General features: G+C 42.6%; 1 protein-coding gene across 20 annotated transcripts in view; it reads left to right on the top strand.

Moving 5' to 3' along the window:
• OBSCN (obscurin, cytoskeletal calmodulin and titin-interacting RhoGEF) overlaps positions 1 to 18674 on the top strand; it is a 705115-nt gene that overhangs the window by 309506 nt on the left and 376935 nt on the right. For all 20 annotated transcript variants that reach the window (XM_077490633.1, XM_077490622.1, XM_077490628.1 and 17 more), the window contains 5 exons: positions 762 to 1025; positions 5644 to 5916; positions 7461 to 7727; positions 9661 to 9927; positions 17316 to 17582. In XM_077490633.1, coding sequence (XP_077346759.1) covers positions 762 to 1025; positions 5644 to 5916; positions 7461 to 7727; positions 9661 to 9927; positions 17316 to 17582 — 1338 coding nt within the window. The remainder of the gene's footprint in view (positions 1 to 761; positions 1026 to 5643; positions 5917 to 7460; positions 7728 to 9660; positions 9928 to 17315; positions 17583 to 18674) is intronic.

Below are 18674 nucleotides of genomic sequence, written 5' to 3'. Positions count from 1 at the left end.
CCTGCCCTCTCCACCTCCATCAATGAGCCTTACCTCCCCCATCTCCATCAATAAGTCTTCCCTCACCTCGTCCATCAATGAGCCTTCCCTCCACCTCCATCAATGAGCCTTCCCTTCCCCACCTCCATCAATGAGTCTTCCCTCCGCACCTCCATCAATGAGCCTTCCCTCCTGACCTCCATCAATGAGACTTCTCCCCCCCACCTCCATCATTGAGCCTTCCTTTCCCGCCTCCATCAATGAGCCTTCCCTCCCCTCCCCTAATTGCTCTTCTATTGAATTGGACTACACGGGTCAGCCTTTGCTCTCCATGTGCATTATTGAGGTTGCCCATGACCCTTTCTCCAGTTCACCAGTTTTCCTTCCTTGGACCACTTTTGGTCAGTCTTGATCACTGCAGACTGGGAACATCCCACAAGAGCTGCCGTTTTGGAGTTGCTCTGACCCAACCACCCGGCCATTACAATTTGGCCCTTGTCAAAGTCATTCAGATCATTACTCTCGATCATTTTTCCGGTGTGCAACACATCAACTTCTGAATGAATGAATGAATGAAATACTTATATAGCGCACAATGCGAACTGAATCGCCTCTAGGCGAACTTCTGGGACAACATGTTCACTTGCTCCCAAATATATCCCCCCCCCCCCAACTTTCAGATGTCATTGTAATGAGATAATCAATGTTCTTCACTTTACCTGTCCGTGGTCAAAAACGTATGGTTGATTGGTATATATTGTAAGTCCTTTGCTGTCTTTCAGTTCTCCATTTCGTGAAGAATTTACAAAATGTAGTGGCTGAAGAAGGCTCAACTGCTGTGTGTCTCCACTGTGAAGTCTCCGCCAAGATGGCCTCCGTGGAATGGAGAAAAGGTGCTGAGAAGCTACAGGCCAACCACAAGTATGAGATCAGGCAAGAGGGGACTGTGCGGGAGCTGATCATTCATGATCTGCAGCTGGAGGACACCGGGGAGTATGTTTGCATCGCTCGAAGCAAAAGAACTACGGCCACGCTAACTGTGAAGGGTAGGTTTTGTGTGAGGTCCTAAAGGGCAACTGTTCTTCGATAAATACAACCAAATCTGGGAACTTACCTTCTAAAATATGTTTTTATTCTCAGAGAATGGCTGCATGTTCTCCTCCCTCCCCCGAATAACCCGTGTCTCCACCCCCTACCCACCTCTGAGCACCGTCCCTTGTTACCGCCCCTACCCACATCCCAGTACAGCCCCTTTTAGATACAGTAATTTGTATGGAATTTGTTAACGATAGCAAGAAAGTTGGTAAAATACAGTAGATGCCCTGCAGCCATTAACAAAATATGCCCCCAACAACAATAGATCCCCACCAGCAACAATAGATTTTCCCAGGAACAATAAATTCACCAGCAGCAATAGATCCACCATCAGTAACAATAGATCCACCCAGCAAAAATAGATCCCCCACCAGCAACAATAGACCCCCCCACCAGCAACAACCGATTAACCCCAGCAACAAAAGACCCCCCCCCAACAGACCCTCCCAGCAGCCAGCAACAATAGACCCCACCTCCCCAAAACCCATGAAAGTAGATCCTCCCCAGCAACAATAGACCCCCCAACAGACCCTCCCAGCAGCCAGCAACAATAGACCCCCACCTCCCCACAACCCACGACAGTAGATCCTCCCCAGCAACAATAGACCCCCAACAGACCCTCCCAGCAGCCAGCAACAATAGATTCCACCTCCCCGCAACCCACAGCAGTAGATCATCCCCAGCAACAATAGACCCCGCCTCCCTACGACAGTAGACCACCCCCCCAGCAACAATATACCCCACGCCAGCAACAATAGAACCTTTCCAGCAATAATAGACCCCTTCAACAGACCCTCCCCAGCAGCAAGGAACAATAGACCCCCTCCCCTCGCAACAGTAAATCCTCCCCAGCAACAACAGAGTCGCGCCCCAGAAACAGTACAATACCACCCCCACCAGCAACAATGGCTTCCATAGCAACAATAGATCCACCCAACAGATCTACCCAAACAATAGATCCCCACCAGCAACAGTAGACCCCGCACCGGCAACAATAGATCCTCCCCAGCAACAATAGACCCCCCCCCAACAGACCCTCCCAGCAGCCAGCAACAGTCGATCCTCCCCACTAACAATACATCCCCCGCCAGAAACAGTAGATCTTTCCCAGCACCAATAGACCCTCAACAGACCTTCCCCAGCTGCCAGGCACACTAGACCCCCCACCCCCTCCCCTCCCAACAGTAAATCCTCCCCAGCAACAACAGACCCCCCTCCCCCAGAAACAGTATAATGCCACCCCCACCAGCAACAATAGACCCACCATCAGTAACAATAGATCCGCCCGAGCAACAATAGATCCCCTACCAGCAACGAATTGACTCAACACCAGCAACAATAGATCCTCCTCAACAACAATAGACCCCCCCACCAGACCCCTCCCCACAATAGTAGATCCTCCCCAGCAACAACAGATCCAGCCTCCCCACAAAATACACCCCAATAACAATATATCCCCCACCAGCAACAATAGATCCTTCCCTGCAACAACAGACCCCCCCCAACAGACCCTTCCAGCAGCCAGGCACAATAGATGTCTGCCCCCACCCCTCAAAACAGTAAATACTCCCATGGAAAAATAGACTCCACCCCAGAAACAGTACAGTGCCACCCCCACCAGCAACAATAGATCCTCCAGCATGCCAAAGCTGCCCTTGCCAGTACATACTTCAGTACTGGGGATGCTGGAAATGCTTACTGCTACATTCCCACCCATCAATTTAGAGAGTCAACACTCCCACTGCAAGTCGAATTTCAGCCGGCATGTAGAAATGTATTTAAAAAATGATTAAAATCTTAATAATATCCAAGAAAAAAACATAAAAACAAACCTGAAAAAGAGAACTTTGTTTCCTATTAATCAGTATTAATGAAAAAAGTTAGTGTGGCTAAAAGTATACATTTTATTCCACAATTTGTCTAGTTTAGCCCTTTTGCCCTTGTTTACATTGGAGCGACTGGTCATGCGATTTGACAGGTCAAATCGCATGACAAGTCACACCGTTTTGTCGGCAATGGCCTTGTTCAAATTTGATGCAACGCCGACTTTGGGGTGCCGCATCGATTAAAAAAAAAAAAAAGTAGGTCCTGTACTATTTTAGGCGATTTCAGGTGCGACCTGAATAGACACCTGTGCATGAAGCCGCACAAAGTCGCACTGGCATGCAACTTTGAAATCGTGCGATTTCAGATGAATGCGCAATTTCAAAGCCACATTCAATGTAAACAAGGGTATATGTGATAATAAAACAAAACAAATGTAAATGCAAAAAAAATATATAAAAAGTTTTGAGTTACATATTTGTTTTTAACCAACACCCCACACCACCACATTTCCTGTTTTTTTTTTTTTTTTTGGCGGAGTTTGTCTACAAAATATCGTTCCTATTAATAGTCTTTCTTTTTATAAAATGCAATTCAAAATTTATTTTAATTTTGTTTGGCACTAGGTTATGTTTTTTTAAGATATATTCTAACAAAGCCCTCAAAATTTCCACTCGCCTGCTCACATTTGGCGAGTGGAAATAAGATGAGGGCGAGTGTGTGGAGACACCATCGGAGGAAGGAAGGGGGGCGGGCACCTCCGGTAGGTGGGGTTGAACAGGAGCCGATTCTCCTCCCAGCCATACATTTACTGTATATACACTGAATATATAGTCTAAATACACCTATATATTCTCTATATACATATCTCTGTATACTAGCGCTCCAAATTTTCACTCACCTGCTCGCATTAGGCAAGTGGAAATAAGCTGAGGGCGAGTGTGAAGCTACATCGAAGCGGGGGAGGGGCCGGGCCGCCAGCAGAGGGTTGGGTGGGGCAACTGGTGGCGAGTAACTCTTAAGGCCTGGCTAGTACATTAGGACTTGAAATTTCAAGCCCTGCTATATACAATCTATATACACCCCTATGTCATGGTTATGCAATAGAGTTTGTCTGCTTACCTGTTTCCATGTGTTCATCTCTAGAGACCAGCCGACCCTCACCTGACTGCTTTTGTAATCCCTCCTCTGACATGACTCCACCCTAGTTCCTATCAGAGAACTCTATATTAACCTGTGCACTGCAGGCCAACCCTGCTGATCAACCATTGTGTATTCCTTTGTGTGTTTAGCTTCCTGTTACTTGCCGTGTGCTCTTCTGTTGTTCCGTTATTGACTTTGGCATGTCCTTGACTATCCCTGTTTGCTTGTGATCCTGACCTATTGGCGTGTCCCTGACTATTCCTGTCTGCTTGTGGCCCCGACCTTGGCTTTATCCCTCTCAATCCCTGTCCTCCTGTTGCCTACTGTGGGTGCGAGCTGGGGGACCCTGGGGGTCGCGACCTGGAGCCAGTTGCAGGCAAGTCCATCCTGACCACTAGAGGCTCTGGTGAACACCTGCTGGCTCTTAAGCCCCATACACCCTATCAGTTTTTCTGCTGAGTTTTTCCTTCAGGTTTACCAAAACCATGTAGTAGAAGGGCCTGCCTGATTGCATACACATTGAAACTCCTAAGGTTTGACCTCATATTACATGATTTTGGTAAATCTGAAGGAAAAACTCAGCAGAAAAACTGATAGTGTGTATGGGGCTTCAGACTCCGCGCCCCAGGGAATCTTACGCTCTAACCTCAGTGGGATCTGTCTCCCATCCGCAGCAGTCAGCCATAGGGTCCACAACCTTGCGGTGCACTCCTGATCCCTTCGGTGTGCATCTGTCACCTCGCCTCAAGGTGACCTGACACTCTAGATACTATATACACTCTATATACTATATAAACATCTATATACACCTATATACACCTCTATACACTATACACCCTCAATATATACTCTATATACACCTCTATATACTATATTCACTCTATATATACTTTAGATAAACCTCTATATACTATATACTAGCCCTCAAAAATCCCACTGCCTGCTCACATTAGGCAAGCTGAGGGTGAGTGTGGCGCCACCAGCAGAGGGCAACTGGTGGCGAGACTTGAAATTGCTAGTAAATGGTATTGCTGGTGGTGGGTTATTAAAGCGGGAGTCCACCGGGACTCCGCGTTTTTTTTTTTTTTTTAAAGCCAGCAGCTACAAATACTGCAGCTGCTGACTTTTAAAATAGTGACACTTACCTGTCCAGCGCGCCCGCGATGTCGGCACCCGAAGCCGATTTCTAGGTCGTCTGTCGGGTCCTGCCGCCGCCATCTTGGGTATGGGAATCAGGAAATGGAGCCTTTCGGCTTCATTTCCCGGTTCCCTACTGCGCATGCGCGAATCGTGCTGCGCAATAAGGACGCTCCCTGCTGCCTCTGGGATCTGTGTGTTTCCCAGCAGGCAGCGGGGCACTTGCGGGAAGGGGTGGGCACTTGCGGAAAGGGGCGTAAGTTACGCCCCTTTCCGCAGAGAGCTATCCCGGAAGTGGGTGCAGTTACCTGGATTATCCAGGTAACTGCACCCCCCCTCCCCCCTGAAAGGTGCCGATTGTGGCACCGGAGGGGGGGAGGGTTCCGATGAGCGGAAGGTCCACTTTAGGGTGGACCTCCGCTTTAAAGTAACTCATTCAAAGATTAAACCATACTTCTTTTTTAGAATTGGATGTCACCATTGTCCGCGGTCTCAAGGACCTGTCCGTCTTTGCCGGAGAGGACGTTGTGTTTAAGTGTGAAGTCTCCCACGCCAACGCAAAGGACGTAGAGTGGACATTGCAGGGGATTACACTGGTGAAGAATGAGATGAATGAGATCTGGGTGGAAACTGAGAAGGTCCATATCTTGAAAATGAGCAGTATGACACAGGAGGACAGCGGTCCCGTGACTTTCAGAGTTGGGTCACACACATCTACAGCCCAACTTGTGGTCAAAGGTAACTTGGATTCAGTGGTCAAAATACTGTACAGCGTCTGTTTCTGGTTAAGCAGGGGTCTACAGACTTTCTAAACAAAGGGCCAGTTTGCTGTCTTTCAGACTTTAGAATGGCCCAACTGCAGCCAGTGGAAGTAGGAAATGCCCAGGCATCAGTGGGACTAAACAATGCCCCATCTTTAATTTTAGTGGGAGGAATAATGCCCCGTTGTTGATATCGGTGGGAACAATAGTGCCTCATTGTTAAAATAAGTGGAAGGAATAGTGCCCCATTGTTGGTATCAGTTGGAGGAATAGTGCCCCATTGTTGGTATCAGTGGGAGGAATAGTGCCCCATTGTTGGTATCAGTGGGAGGAATGGTGCCCCAATGTTGGTATCAGTAGGAGGAATAGGGACCCGTTGTTGGTATCAGTGGGAGGAATGGTGCCCCATTGTTGGTATCAGTAGGAGGAATAGTGCCCCATTGTTGGTATCAGTGGGAGGAATGGTGCCCTAATGTTGGTATCAGTGGGAGGAATATTGCCCTATTGTTTGTATCAGTGGGAAGAATGGTGCCCCATTGTTGGTATCAGTGGGAGGAATGGTACCCCAATGTTGGTATCAGTGGGAGGAATACTGCCCTATTGTTGGTATCAGTGGGAGGAATGGTGCCCCATTGTTGGTATCAGTGGGAGGAATGGTGCCCCATTGTTGGTATCAGTGGGAGGAATGGTGCCCCACCCATTTGTTATGATCGCAATTCCTAAATTCGTAACTTAGAAAATCTGAAAATTCTAAAGAATAACGAAATAATTAACTAAAAATAACTATTCCATTATAGGTATTGGAATTTCCTTTATAATTTGTCTGTTAGTGAACGTAGCGAATATGTATTTAGCCGAAGTTTACGAATTATCCAAAATATCCATTGCTACATCTAAACAAATGGAAAGGAACTAATTAATAATAAATAATAGAAATAATAAAAAGTTTTCATTATTATTATTATTGTTATTTATTATTATTAATTTGTTACGTTCCATTCGTTTAGATGCGGAATTCGTTAGCACGGATAATTCGTAACTTCGGATAATTCGTAACTTCGGATAATTCGTAACTTCGGATAATTCGTAACTTCGGATAATTCGTTAGTTCGGATAATTCGTAACTTCGGATAAGCTCGTATTTGTTATGTTCACTAACAGCCAAATTTGAAAGGAAATTACAATACCTATAATGGAATAGTTAGTTATTATTCGTTAGTTACTTAGTTATTCTTTCAAATTTTCAGATTTTCTTTCTTATTTACCTATAATTTAATAGTTAGATAGAGTTAAATTATTATATTTTTTAATTTTCAGGTTTACGGATTTTTGACATTCAAAATTGACGAATTTTCGAATTTATGGATATTCAGAAAAATTTGTTGAACGGGTTTTTATTCATGTGGATTAACGAATTTCTGAATTAACAAATTTGTAAATAGAAAATGAATTTGGAACTAAACGAATTGCCCATGTTTACTTACCAACTATGTAACTATATGAACCTCTTTGTTTTTCCAGCTCCACTCCCAGTGTTTAAAAGACAACCATCTGATGTGGAAGTGGAGGAGGACACCATGGTGGTTTTACAGTGTGAGCTGTCCCAGCCCGGAGCGTCCATAGTGTGGAAGAAGGGCGCACAGCAGATCAGTCAGAGCGCCAAATACAATATTCTGGATCATGGCGCCATGCAGGTCCTGCAGATCCTCAATGCGGCGCCTGCAGACTCCGGCGTCTACACCTGTGATATCGGAAACCAGCAGACGAAGGCCAAAGTCACCGTGACAGGTTTGTATGACTAGGAAGAAGAATTTACTTGTTGATAATATTGAGATTTATCCAATAATAGTCACATTTAACTGGTCTTGTTCCGTCATGTTAAAAATGTTTCCTCGAAGTGGCCTAGTCAGTTCTAATCAGTATGAAAAACACACCCCGGCATTTATAGCCACATGAGTGGTCAATGAGCAGTGTAACCCAATCACGATAGTGTCATGAGATGCGTCAAGACAAATGTTGTCTTCCAGGAACATGACATATGCTATATTACCAAAACCTGCCTTTAAACGGACATGAACTTTAATGGCATCCCAGTCTTATGCCGCGTACACACGATCTGAGTTTTAGTCGGAGAAATCGTGGATGTTTTTTTCCTGACTGAATTTCGCTGAAACTTGGCTTGCATACACACGGTCACACAAAAGTTCTCTAAACTTTCGACCGTCAAGAACGCGGTGACGTACAACACTACGACGAGCCAAGAAAATTAAGTTCAATGTTTCCGAGCGTGCGTCAAATTGTTTCCGAGCATGAGTAGGAATTTTGCGCATCGGAATTGCTACAGACGATCGTAATTTCCGATCTTTTCAGTCGGTAAAATAGAGAACCTGCGCTCAATCTTTTGCTGGCGGGAATTCCGTCAGTAAAAGTCCAATGGAGCGTACACACGGTCGGAATTTCCGACCAAAAGCTCACATCGGAATTTCGCTTAGCGGCATTTTCGATCGTGTGAACGGGGCTTTAGTTCATAGGGTTCAATATTGGGTTGCCAATTTTTTATTTTGAGAATCTTGCAAAGAATAAACACTTCTCAATTTATTTATTTTTTTTACAAAAAAAAAAATATATATATATATATATATACACCGAAATTTTTATTTTTTTATGTATGCATAATATAATGTATACACGAGTAACATAAAAATAATAATAATAAAGGCTTAAGTTTTTTTTTTTACCAAGAGCAATATTACTGTATTATATTATATATATATATATATATATATATATATATATATATATATATATATATATATATATATATATATATACAGTATATACACACACACATATCACTAAATAGCACAGACATCTATAAAAATTCTACACATTACTCAACTTGATTAACATTGAGGCCAAAAAATATATGATGTGTACGTGACATTTCTTCAAAATCATTTTTAACCTTGAAAATCGAATGCCCCGTACACACGATCGGAAATTCCACCAGCAAAAATCCAATGTGAGGTTTTGTTCGGAAATTGCGACCGTGTGTATGCTCCATCGGACTTTTGCTGGCCGAATTCCCACCAGCAAAAAATTGAGAACAGGTTCTCTATTTTTATAGACGGAAAAAGTTCCAATTGGAAATTCTGATCGTCTGTAGCAATTCCTACGCGCAAAATTCCTACGCATGCTCGGAAACATTGAACTTCAATTTCTCGGCTTGTTGTAGTGTTGTACGTCACCGCGTTCTTGACAGGAGAAAGTTCAGAGAACTTTTGTGTGACCGTGTGTATGCAAGATGAGCTTGAGCGGAATTCCAATCGGAAAAATCTTGGATGGTTTTTCCGATGGAATTCCGCTCAAGCTCGTCTTGCATACACACGGTCACATAAAAGTTCTCTGATAACTCTGATCGTGTCTACGCGGCATAAGGGAGTGTCCAGAGAGAAAACAGAACCCAACACCCAGAGATCAACAAACAGCAGCTACTGGCCTGATATTCCTCCACGCCTTTATCCAGACCCTTTGCCTGGGGCTTTCACACTGGAGAGACAGGAGAGGCTCTTTACGGGCGCTATTTTTAGTGCTGTAGCACCTGTAAAGCACCTCGGTGTGAAAATAGCCTAAAGGTACACTTGACCTTTAAGTTAAACACAAAGAATATTCACAGTTTGTATTTGAACTTCTATAATTTATTCCCTGTACTCTGATGCAGCCATTCCAGTCGTTTTTGAACAGAAACCTGAAAAGTTCAGCTGCGAGGAAGGTTCTGAGGTCATTCTACGAGCCCAGGTCTCCAAGCCCAATGCCCCCGTCCAGTGGAAGAAAGGGGCCACGGCCATCAAGCCCAGTGACAAGCTGGAAGTACGACAGAAAGAGAAGACGGTGGAGCTCATTATACACCAGGCACTCCCGGAGGACTCTGGAGATTATACCTGTGATACTGGAGACCAAAAGGCCACGTCCACAGTGACTGTGACAGGTGAGGTCAGGGAGGGCCTACGGGGGTCAAACATCCTCAATGTGGACCTTTTTTTGTGGAACTTTACAGGCTTGCTTGAATAAACGCTTGATATACCTCAATATACAGCAGGGTTTCTCAACCATGGTTCCATGGAACCCTTGGGTTCCTCTAGAGGCTGCTAGGGGTTCCTTGAGCAATTTCTGCCTCTCAGATAAGTTTCCACTGACACCTTTGATCTTTTTAGCTATCTGCAAGTAGGGATGGCCGAACGGTTCGCCCGGCGGTCGTTTTGCGGCGAATTTCGGCTGTTCGCCGTCCGCCCGATCGGCAGACTATTGCCGCCGTTCGCCCGGCGGACTTCCGTGTTTATTGTGTAAAAGAAATTTGACCTATGATGACACATCCATCATGGGGTACAGGACAGCCAATTGAGACATTACAGCACATGGACACTTGGACATTCCCCCTAACTTATAAATAGACCCGATCCGGCGGCCATTTTACATTCTTTCTACTGTCACTATAGGGAGAGGTTGCTGTGTGGAGCAGGGAGAGACTTCAGTGACCCAAATCGCTAGCTATTAGGTCCATAAAAGTTCTTTTAAGGACTGGTATCATGGTATAGGTGTTAGGTGTAGTTCAGGATATAGGTTTGAGGCATTTCTGTGCTAGTGATTGTTGCAGCAGCCTGAGTGTCTTTTGTCAGTGTAGAGAAAGGGACAGGACGCTGTGTGCAGCAGGGACAGTCAGTTTAATCATTAGCTGTTACTATTAGGTCCACAAGGGTTCTTTTCAGGACTGGTATGGTAATAGGCTTGTACACGTATAATATTCTTTCTTCCAAACATAGAAAGAATATTATACTTGACTGCTGCCCTTCTGCTGCAGTAGTCCTTTATGAGTATAGGGACTGAGGTACAGTCTGCTAATCATTCACAACCTACTAGTTCCACAAAGGTCCTTATAAGGACTGGTAAGGTCTAGGGTACTACAGTACATAGGGTTGAGTGAGGTACAGTCTGCTATTCCTTAAGGACTGGTATAGGTCCACAATATATAGGGTTGAGGTGCACTACTGCTGACTGCTGCCCTATACTGCAGCAGTCCTTTATCAGTATAGGGACTGAGGTACAGTCTGCTAATCATTCACAACCTACTAGTTGCACAAAGGTCCTTATAAGGACTGGTAAGGTCTAGGGTACTACAGTACATAGGGTTGAGTGAGGTACAGTCTGCTATTCCTTAATGACTGGTATAGGTCCACAATATATAGGCTTGACCTCTGGCTAGAGCTTTCCCAATTTGCAATCGAACTGTTGGCTTGCCCCTCGTCTAGTGTCCTGTCCGAAAGGACGTTCAGCGCAGCAGGGGGGATCGTGACCGATAAGCGTACTCGCCTAGCTCACGACAGTGTTACCTACCTCACATTTCTAAAAATGAATGAGGCATGGATCTTGGAGGAATTCAACACATGTGACCAGTAGACCATGTATATGTTTATAAACGATTTTTTTAATCGAGAACAGAGACATTCTTTCTTCATTTGGCTCACTTCCTTGTCCAAAAAAAGCACACCGTACTATATGCCCGTACCCTCCTGTTTGAAGAGGTTGAGCGGTCTCATATTTCTACTGGGGCTGCTTATTAATATATTATATATTACATATTACTTTATGACATAAAACAAATCCAATACATTTAAAAAAAAAAAAATCTAATATATTCATCAATTTAGACCAATATGTTATTTGGTACATGTTTTTGGTAAAAAAAAATATATCGCAATAAGTGTACATTGATTGGTTTGCACAAAAGTTATAGCGTCTACAATCTATGGAATAGATTTATAGAATTTTTTTTTTTTTTTTACTAGTAGTGGTGGTGATCAGCATTTTTTAGCGGGACTGCAACATTGCGGCAGCCAAATCTGACACTTTTTGTGGACCAGTGACACCAATACAGAGCGATCAGTGTTAAAAATATGCACTGTCACTGTACTAATGACACAGGGAAGGAGTTAACATCAGGGATGATCAAAGGGTTAAATGTGTTCCTATTGTGTGCTTTCTAACTGTGGGGGAGGAAGTGCTTTCAACTGGGAGAAGACAGAGATCGGTGTTCTGCTTAGCAGAAACACAAGATCTCCATCTTCTCCTCTCACAGCTGTCTGCCTTGTTTACATAGGCAGACCGCTGTCCTGCCTCTCCTGAGAACGACTGTGGAGTGTCGGCAGACATCAAGCCTGCCGGACCTGCTGATTGGCTCCCACTGTGTCCAATCACATTGGGAGCGGGTTACCGGCCGCTAGGGATGAGCCGAACACCCCCCGGTTCGGTTCGCACCAGAACTTTCGAACGGACCCCACGTTCGTTACGAACGTTAGAACCCCATTGAAGTCTATGGGACTCGAACGTTCGAAATGGAAAGTGCTAATTTTAACGGCTAATATGCAAGATACTGTCCTAAAAGGGGTTTGGGGACCTGGCTCCTGCCCCAGGGGACATGGGTCAATGCCTAAAATGTTTTTAAAAATGGCCGTTTTGGCGGGAGCACTGATTTTACTGACGATTAAAGTGAAAAAAAAAGTGAAATATTCCTTTAAATATGGTGCCTGGGGGGTGTCTGTAGTATGCCTGTGAAGTGCCACGTGTTTCCCGTGTTTAGAACAGTCCCTGCACAAAATGACATTAAACGGAAATAACATCATTGAAAACTGCTTGCGGTTTTAATGTTATATCTGGTTCCTGCAATATGGTTGAAAACCATTCAGAAAAATGGCATGGGTAGCCCTCCCTGCCCATTACCAGCCTATTTGGGTCTTGTACGCATATTAAGGGGAACCCCGTACCCATATTAAAAAAAGGAAATGCGTGTGGCCCCCAGGCCCTATATACTCAGAACAGCAGTATACAGACGGTGCAAACAAGACAGGGACTGTGTAGGTTTGTTGTGTTAAGTTGAATCTGTTTGTAATTTTCAACTGGTACATTTTTAAAGTGTAGCTCCAGTCAAAAAAACTATTTTTAAGCTTTTTGGAAAACATAGGGAAGTGTTATCACCCCTGTATAATTTGTTTTGTCGTCCATCTTTTTTCATCTCACTTGCTGTTGTCTCCTTGTGTTTGCAAGTAGGAGATGTTTGTAAGTTGGATGTTTGAAAGTAGGGGCCTGCCCTATATGCTCTGCAGAAATGGCGGAACAAGGTGTTGGTTTTGCCACAACATTGTAAGCCCTCAAAGTGACTCTTGGTGGGCGCTGGAGCGACCTGCTGTGAACGATTATATCAAGAATTGTAATTACATGCCATTGTTGAACAGTGGTAGAAAAAATTGACCTTTGGTGGTTGTGGTGCTGGTGCCACAACACTATAAGTCCTCACCGTTACTCTGGGTGGGCACAGGAAGGGGCCCTCCTGTGAAATATTATATCAAGAATTGTAATTACATGTCCCTGTTAAACAGGGGCAGAAAAATTTGGCCTTAGGCACTGCTGCTGGTGCCACGACACTGCAACCTCTCCCATATACTCTAGTTTTTTTGCTGGAATTAGCCCTGCTGCAAAGCATTGCATCAAAAATTGTACTTAAACGCCCCTGTTAAACAGGGGCAGAAAAATTGGGCCTTAGGCACTGGTGCTGGTGCCACCACACTGCAACCTCTGCCATATACTCTAGTTTTATTGCAGGAATTAGCCCTGTTTTATTGCAGGAATTTGCAGGAAATAACCCCAATTGGGCTCAAATAGAGAACAGCTATGTAGGTGGATTATAGCGGTATGTACTGGGTACAGAGCACGCAGACAGCACGCACTATCTCCTAACACTACTGACTGCAAGCTCTATTATTAAAGCTAGATCACTAGCTATATAGGTGAGGTGAATATAGTGGTGTATACTGCGGTCAGGGCACAGACAATAACCACTACACAACAGCAAGATAGGAAATCAGCCAAAAACGATCGGTGTGTACTGTGTTGAAGGTACACAGAACACCCACTGCTTCAGATGCCAACATACTACACGAGGCCGCCTCAATGGCGGCCTTATATAGTGTGGGGCGTGCACTACACAGCCTGAGCTATAATTGGCCACAGGCATCCTGCCTGTGGCCAATCATGGCTCTCCTCGCTGCTGGCGCTGCGATTGGCCAAGCATGCACTGTGACCCTGCCATCGCAGTGCATTGTGGGCCGTGAGCGCCATGCGAATTTTGACGCGAACGGACCAAGTGTTCGGATTTCGCCGAACGGACGAACAGCCAATGTTCGAGTCGAACGTACGTTTGACTCGAACACGAAGCTCATCCCTACCGGCCGCGCACACACACCCTGGACCCAGTGCGCAAAATCAGGTATAGGTACGTGATTTCGCACAGGAGAGCCACCCTGCCACAGTATATGTGCGTGGGGCAGTCCAGAAGAGCTTCAACAGATGTAGATGAGAGTAGACATGTGCAATTAGTACCAAATTAATTTTTTAATGAGTTTAGAGAAATTCGGTAATTCGTAAATATCCAAATTTTCTAATTCTCGAATATTCGAAAATTCGGGAATTCAGAAAATCAAATTCAAAAATCCGAAAATCTAAAAATTCGGAAATCCAAAAATAATAATGAAACCCAAAAATTTAAAAAGAACGAAAATGAAAAAATTCGAAAATCTGTAATAATTACTAATGACTAACTAATAACTAATATTAGGGGCCACCCTGAAAAAAAAAAAAATACATTAAAAATTACAAAAAAATCTAAAAAAAAAAAGTAAAAATTTTTTTTTTTCTTTACTTACCAGAAGTGCCTGTTGCTAGGCACATAATCCTAATCTGCCTCTTCCTCCTCCGCAGAGATCTTCTTTCTTCTCTCCTCGTCGCGTTGTCTTCTGGGTAATGGGTCGCGCTGTGTTCTGGGAACTGTGTGTCCCAGAACACAGCGCGTCCTATTCACAAAGTGCTGTGCGACTCGCGCATGCGCAGTAGGAAACGGGCAGTGAAGCCGCAGGGCTTCACTGCCTGTTTCCCTTAGAAAGAATGCCGGCGCCGGGACCCGAAAGCCGAGGGACGGGGCGCCCGACATCGCGGGCGCTCTGGACAGGTAAGTCGGCTTATTAAGTCAGCAGCTGCAGTGTTTGCAGCTGCTGACTTTTAATTATTATTATTTTTTTTTTAAACAGCCCTCCTCTTTAACTAATACTAACTATTAAATTATAGGTGTTGGAATTTCCTTTCGAATTTGGCTGTTAGTGAATGTAACGAATACGAATTTATCCGAAGTTAAGAATTTTCCGTAATAACGAATACCGCATCTAAACGAATAGAACTTAACAAATTAATAATAATAAATAACAATAACAATAATAAAAACGTATTATTATTTATTATTATTTTGTTCCGTTCCATTTGTTTATATGCAGCATTCTTTATTTCGGATAATTCATAACTTCAGATACATTTATATTCGTTACGTTCACTATCAGCCAAATTTAAAAGGAAATTCCAATACCTATAATTTAATAGTTAGTTAATATTAGAATTTTTGGATTTTCGTTCTTTTGAATTTTCGGCTTTCCCTAACTTTAGAATTTCAGAATTTTAAAATTTTCGAACTACCGAATATTAATAATAGCTAACTGATAATAACTTAACTATTACTTACTATTACATTATAGGTGTTGGACTTTCCTTCCAAATTTGGCTGTTAGTGAACGGAACAAATACGAATTTATCCGAAGTTACGAATTATCCATAATAACAAATTAATAATAATAAATAACAATAATAATAATAAAAACCTATTGTTATTTATTATAATTTTGTTCTGTTCCATTTGTTTACATGCAACATTCTTTATTTCGGATAATTCATAACTTCAGATAAAGTTGTATTCGTTACGTTCACTATCAGCCAAATTTAAAAGGAAATTCCAATACCTATAATTTAATAGTTACTTATTATTAGTTAGTTAGTTATTATTTTTAATTTTTGGATTTTCGATCTTTTTAGAATTTTCGGATTTTCTTAATTTTCAAATTTTTGAATTTACGAATTTTAATAATAGCTAACTAATAATAACTTAACTATTACTAACTATGAAATTGTAGGTGTCGGAATTTCCTTTCAAATTTGATTGTTGATGAACGTATCGAATATGAATATTGAAAGTTACAAATTAGCCGTAATAACGAATACCGTATCTAAACAAATGTAATGTAACAAATTAATAATAATAAATAATAATAATAATAATAAAAACTTATTATTTATTATTTTTTTGTTCCGTTCCATTTGTTTAGATGCGCCATTCTTTCTTTCGGATAATTCGTAAATTTGTATTTGTTATGTTCACTATCAGCCAAATTTAAAAGGAAATTCCAATACCTATAATTTAATAGTTAGTTATTATTAGTTAGTTATTATTTCGAATTTTGGGATTTTTGGGATTTTCGATCTTTTTGAATTTTAGGATTTTCCTAATTTTCGAATCTCCGAATTTTAGAATTTCTGAATCTTTGAAGTTCGAATTTAAGCATTTCTGAATTTCCGAATTATGAAATTTACAAATTCCGAATTTATGAATTTTTGCATTCTGAATTTTCGATTGATCGAATTTTAGAAGGTCCGAATTTATGAAGTTCCGAATTTTTGCATTTACAAATTTTCAAATTTCCGAATGATCGAATTTGTAAATTCGATAATTTGGAAATTTTAAAATTTGTAAATGCAAAAGTTCAAATTTTCGAATTTATGAATTTTTGAATTCACAAATTTTTGAATTTCCGAATCTTTGAAGTTCAAACTTTCGCATTTCCAAATGTTCGAATTTCCGAATTATCGAATTTACAAATTCTGAATGTTTGAATTTTTACATTTTCGAATTCCAAATTTTCGAATTTCCGAATTTTCGATTGATCGAATTTTTGAATTTCTGAATTTTCGCATTTCCACATTTTGAATTTCCAAATTATCGAATTTACAAATGTAAAATTTCCGAATTTATGAATTTTTGAATTTTCGAATTTACGCATTTTTGAATTTTTGAATTTTCGAATTTACGAATTTTCAAAATTCAGAAGAAAAAAACAAAAAACAAAAAATGAATGAAACAGAAACTAACACATTTTTCGGCAATGCACATGTCTAGAGGAGAGAGGGTTGAAGATAAACCGGTACAACTGATGCAGGAGGATTTGTTTCATCTCTGTGTGTCACCTGAGGCCAGTCACTTTACTGGGGATATGGAAGGGATTACGACCACTTTAAAGTCTACCCACCATAACACCAGATGAAGAGACTTTGACCATGTTGCATTGCAGCAATAAGACAATGACCAAAATGATAGCACTTAAAGTTATAGGTGAACTAAATTAGGTTATCTTGACCCAGCTATATAAAATCCAACATGATGTCATTTCCCAGCATTACCTGTGAAGTTCACGCGAGACCTACAGAACGAGCAGGGAGAAGAGAACGGGTCGGTGACGCTCAGAGCCGAGATCTCCAAACCTGGCGCCCCCGTGCAGTGGAAGAAAGGTGGAGCACCCATTAAAGCTGGTGCCAAGTATGAAGTGAAGCAGTCTGGACATGTGGTGGAACTTCATATACACAAGCTACAGCAGTCTGATGCAGCTGAATACATATGTGACACCGGTGACCAGAAATCAGTGGCTACAGTGTTTGTTAAAGGTAAGAGGGGTCCTTCACCCACCAGCACAGGAGGGCGGCAAAAAAGGTGTTAAAATGACCGGCATATGATCACCGGTCACATTCTATGGATGGGACCTTCTAAAGTAACCATCATTAGCATGATCATTGGCCATATACACTCACCGGCCACTTTATTTAGTACACCTGTTCATCTGCTTGGTAATCGGCCAATCACATGGCAGCAACTCAATGCATTTAGACATCTAGACCGTGGTGAAGTTGAGTATCAGAATGGGGAAGAAGGGGATTCAAACGACTTTGAACGTGGCATGGTTGTTGGTGCCGGACGGGCTGGTCAGAGTATTTCAGAAACTGCTGATCTGCTGGGATTGTCACACACAACCATCTCATGGGTTTACAGAGAATGGCCCGAAAAAGAGAAAATATCCAGTGAGCGTCAGTTGTGTGGAGTTAAATGCCTTGTTGAGGTCAGAAGAAAATGGGCAAACTGGTTCAAGGTGAAAGAAAGGCAACAGTAACTCAAATAGCCACTCGTTACAACCAAGGCATGCAGAATACCATCTCTGAATGCACAACACACTCAACCTTGAAGCAGATGGGCTACAACAGCAGAAGACCACACTGGGTGCCACACCTGTTAGCTAAGAACAGGAAATTGAGGCTACATTTCACACAGGCTCACCAAAATTGAGGATAGAAGATTGGAAAAATGTGGATTTCAGCTGCGACATTCAGATGGTTGGGTCAGAATTTGGCATACACAACATGAAAGCATGGATCCATGCTGCCTTGTATCACTGGTTTAGGCTGGTGGTGGTGGTGTAATAGTGTGAGAGATATTTTCTTGGCACACTTTGGGCCCCTTAGTACCAACTGATCATCGTTTAAACACCACGGCCTACCTGAGTATTGTTGCTGACCATGTCCATCCCTTTATGACTACAGTGTCTCCATCTTCCGATGGCTCCTTCCAAAAGGATAATGTGCCATGACACAAAGCTCCAATCATCTCCCCACTGGACAATGAAGTCACTGTACTCCAATGGCCTCCACAGTCACCACATCTCATCCAATAGAGCACCATTGGGATGTGGTGGAACAGGAGATGGG

This window comes from Lithobates pipiens, unplaced genomic scaffold, assembly GCF_037356315.1.
Source record: "Lithobates pipiens isolate NorthernLeopardFrog02 unplaced genomic scaffold, aLitPip1_a1.2 Scaffold_19, whole genome shotgun sequence".
NCBI classification, from domain to species: domain Eukaryota; kingdom Metazoa; phylum Chordata; class Amphibia; order Anura; family Ranidae; genus Lithobates; species Lithobates pipiens.
Note: the sequence above shows the minus strand (reverse complement) of the source record. Positions and strands in the feature narration are given on the sequence as shown.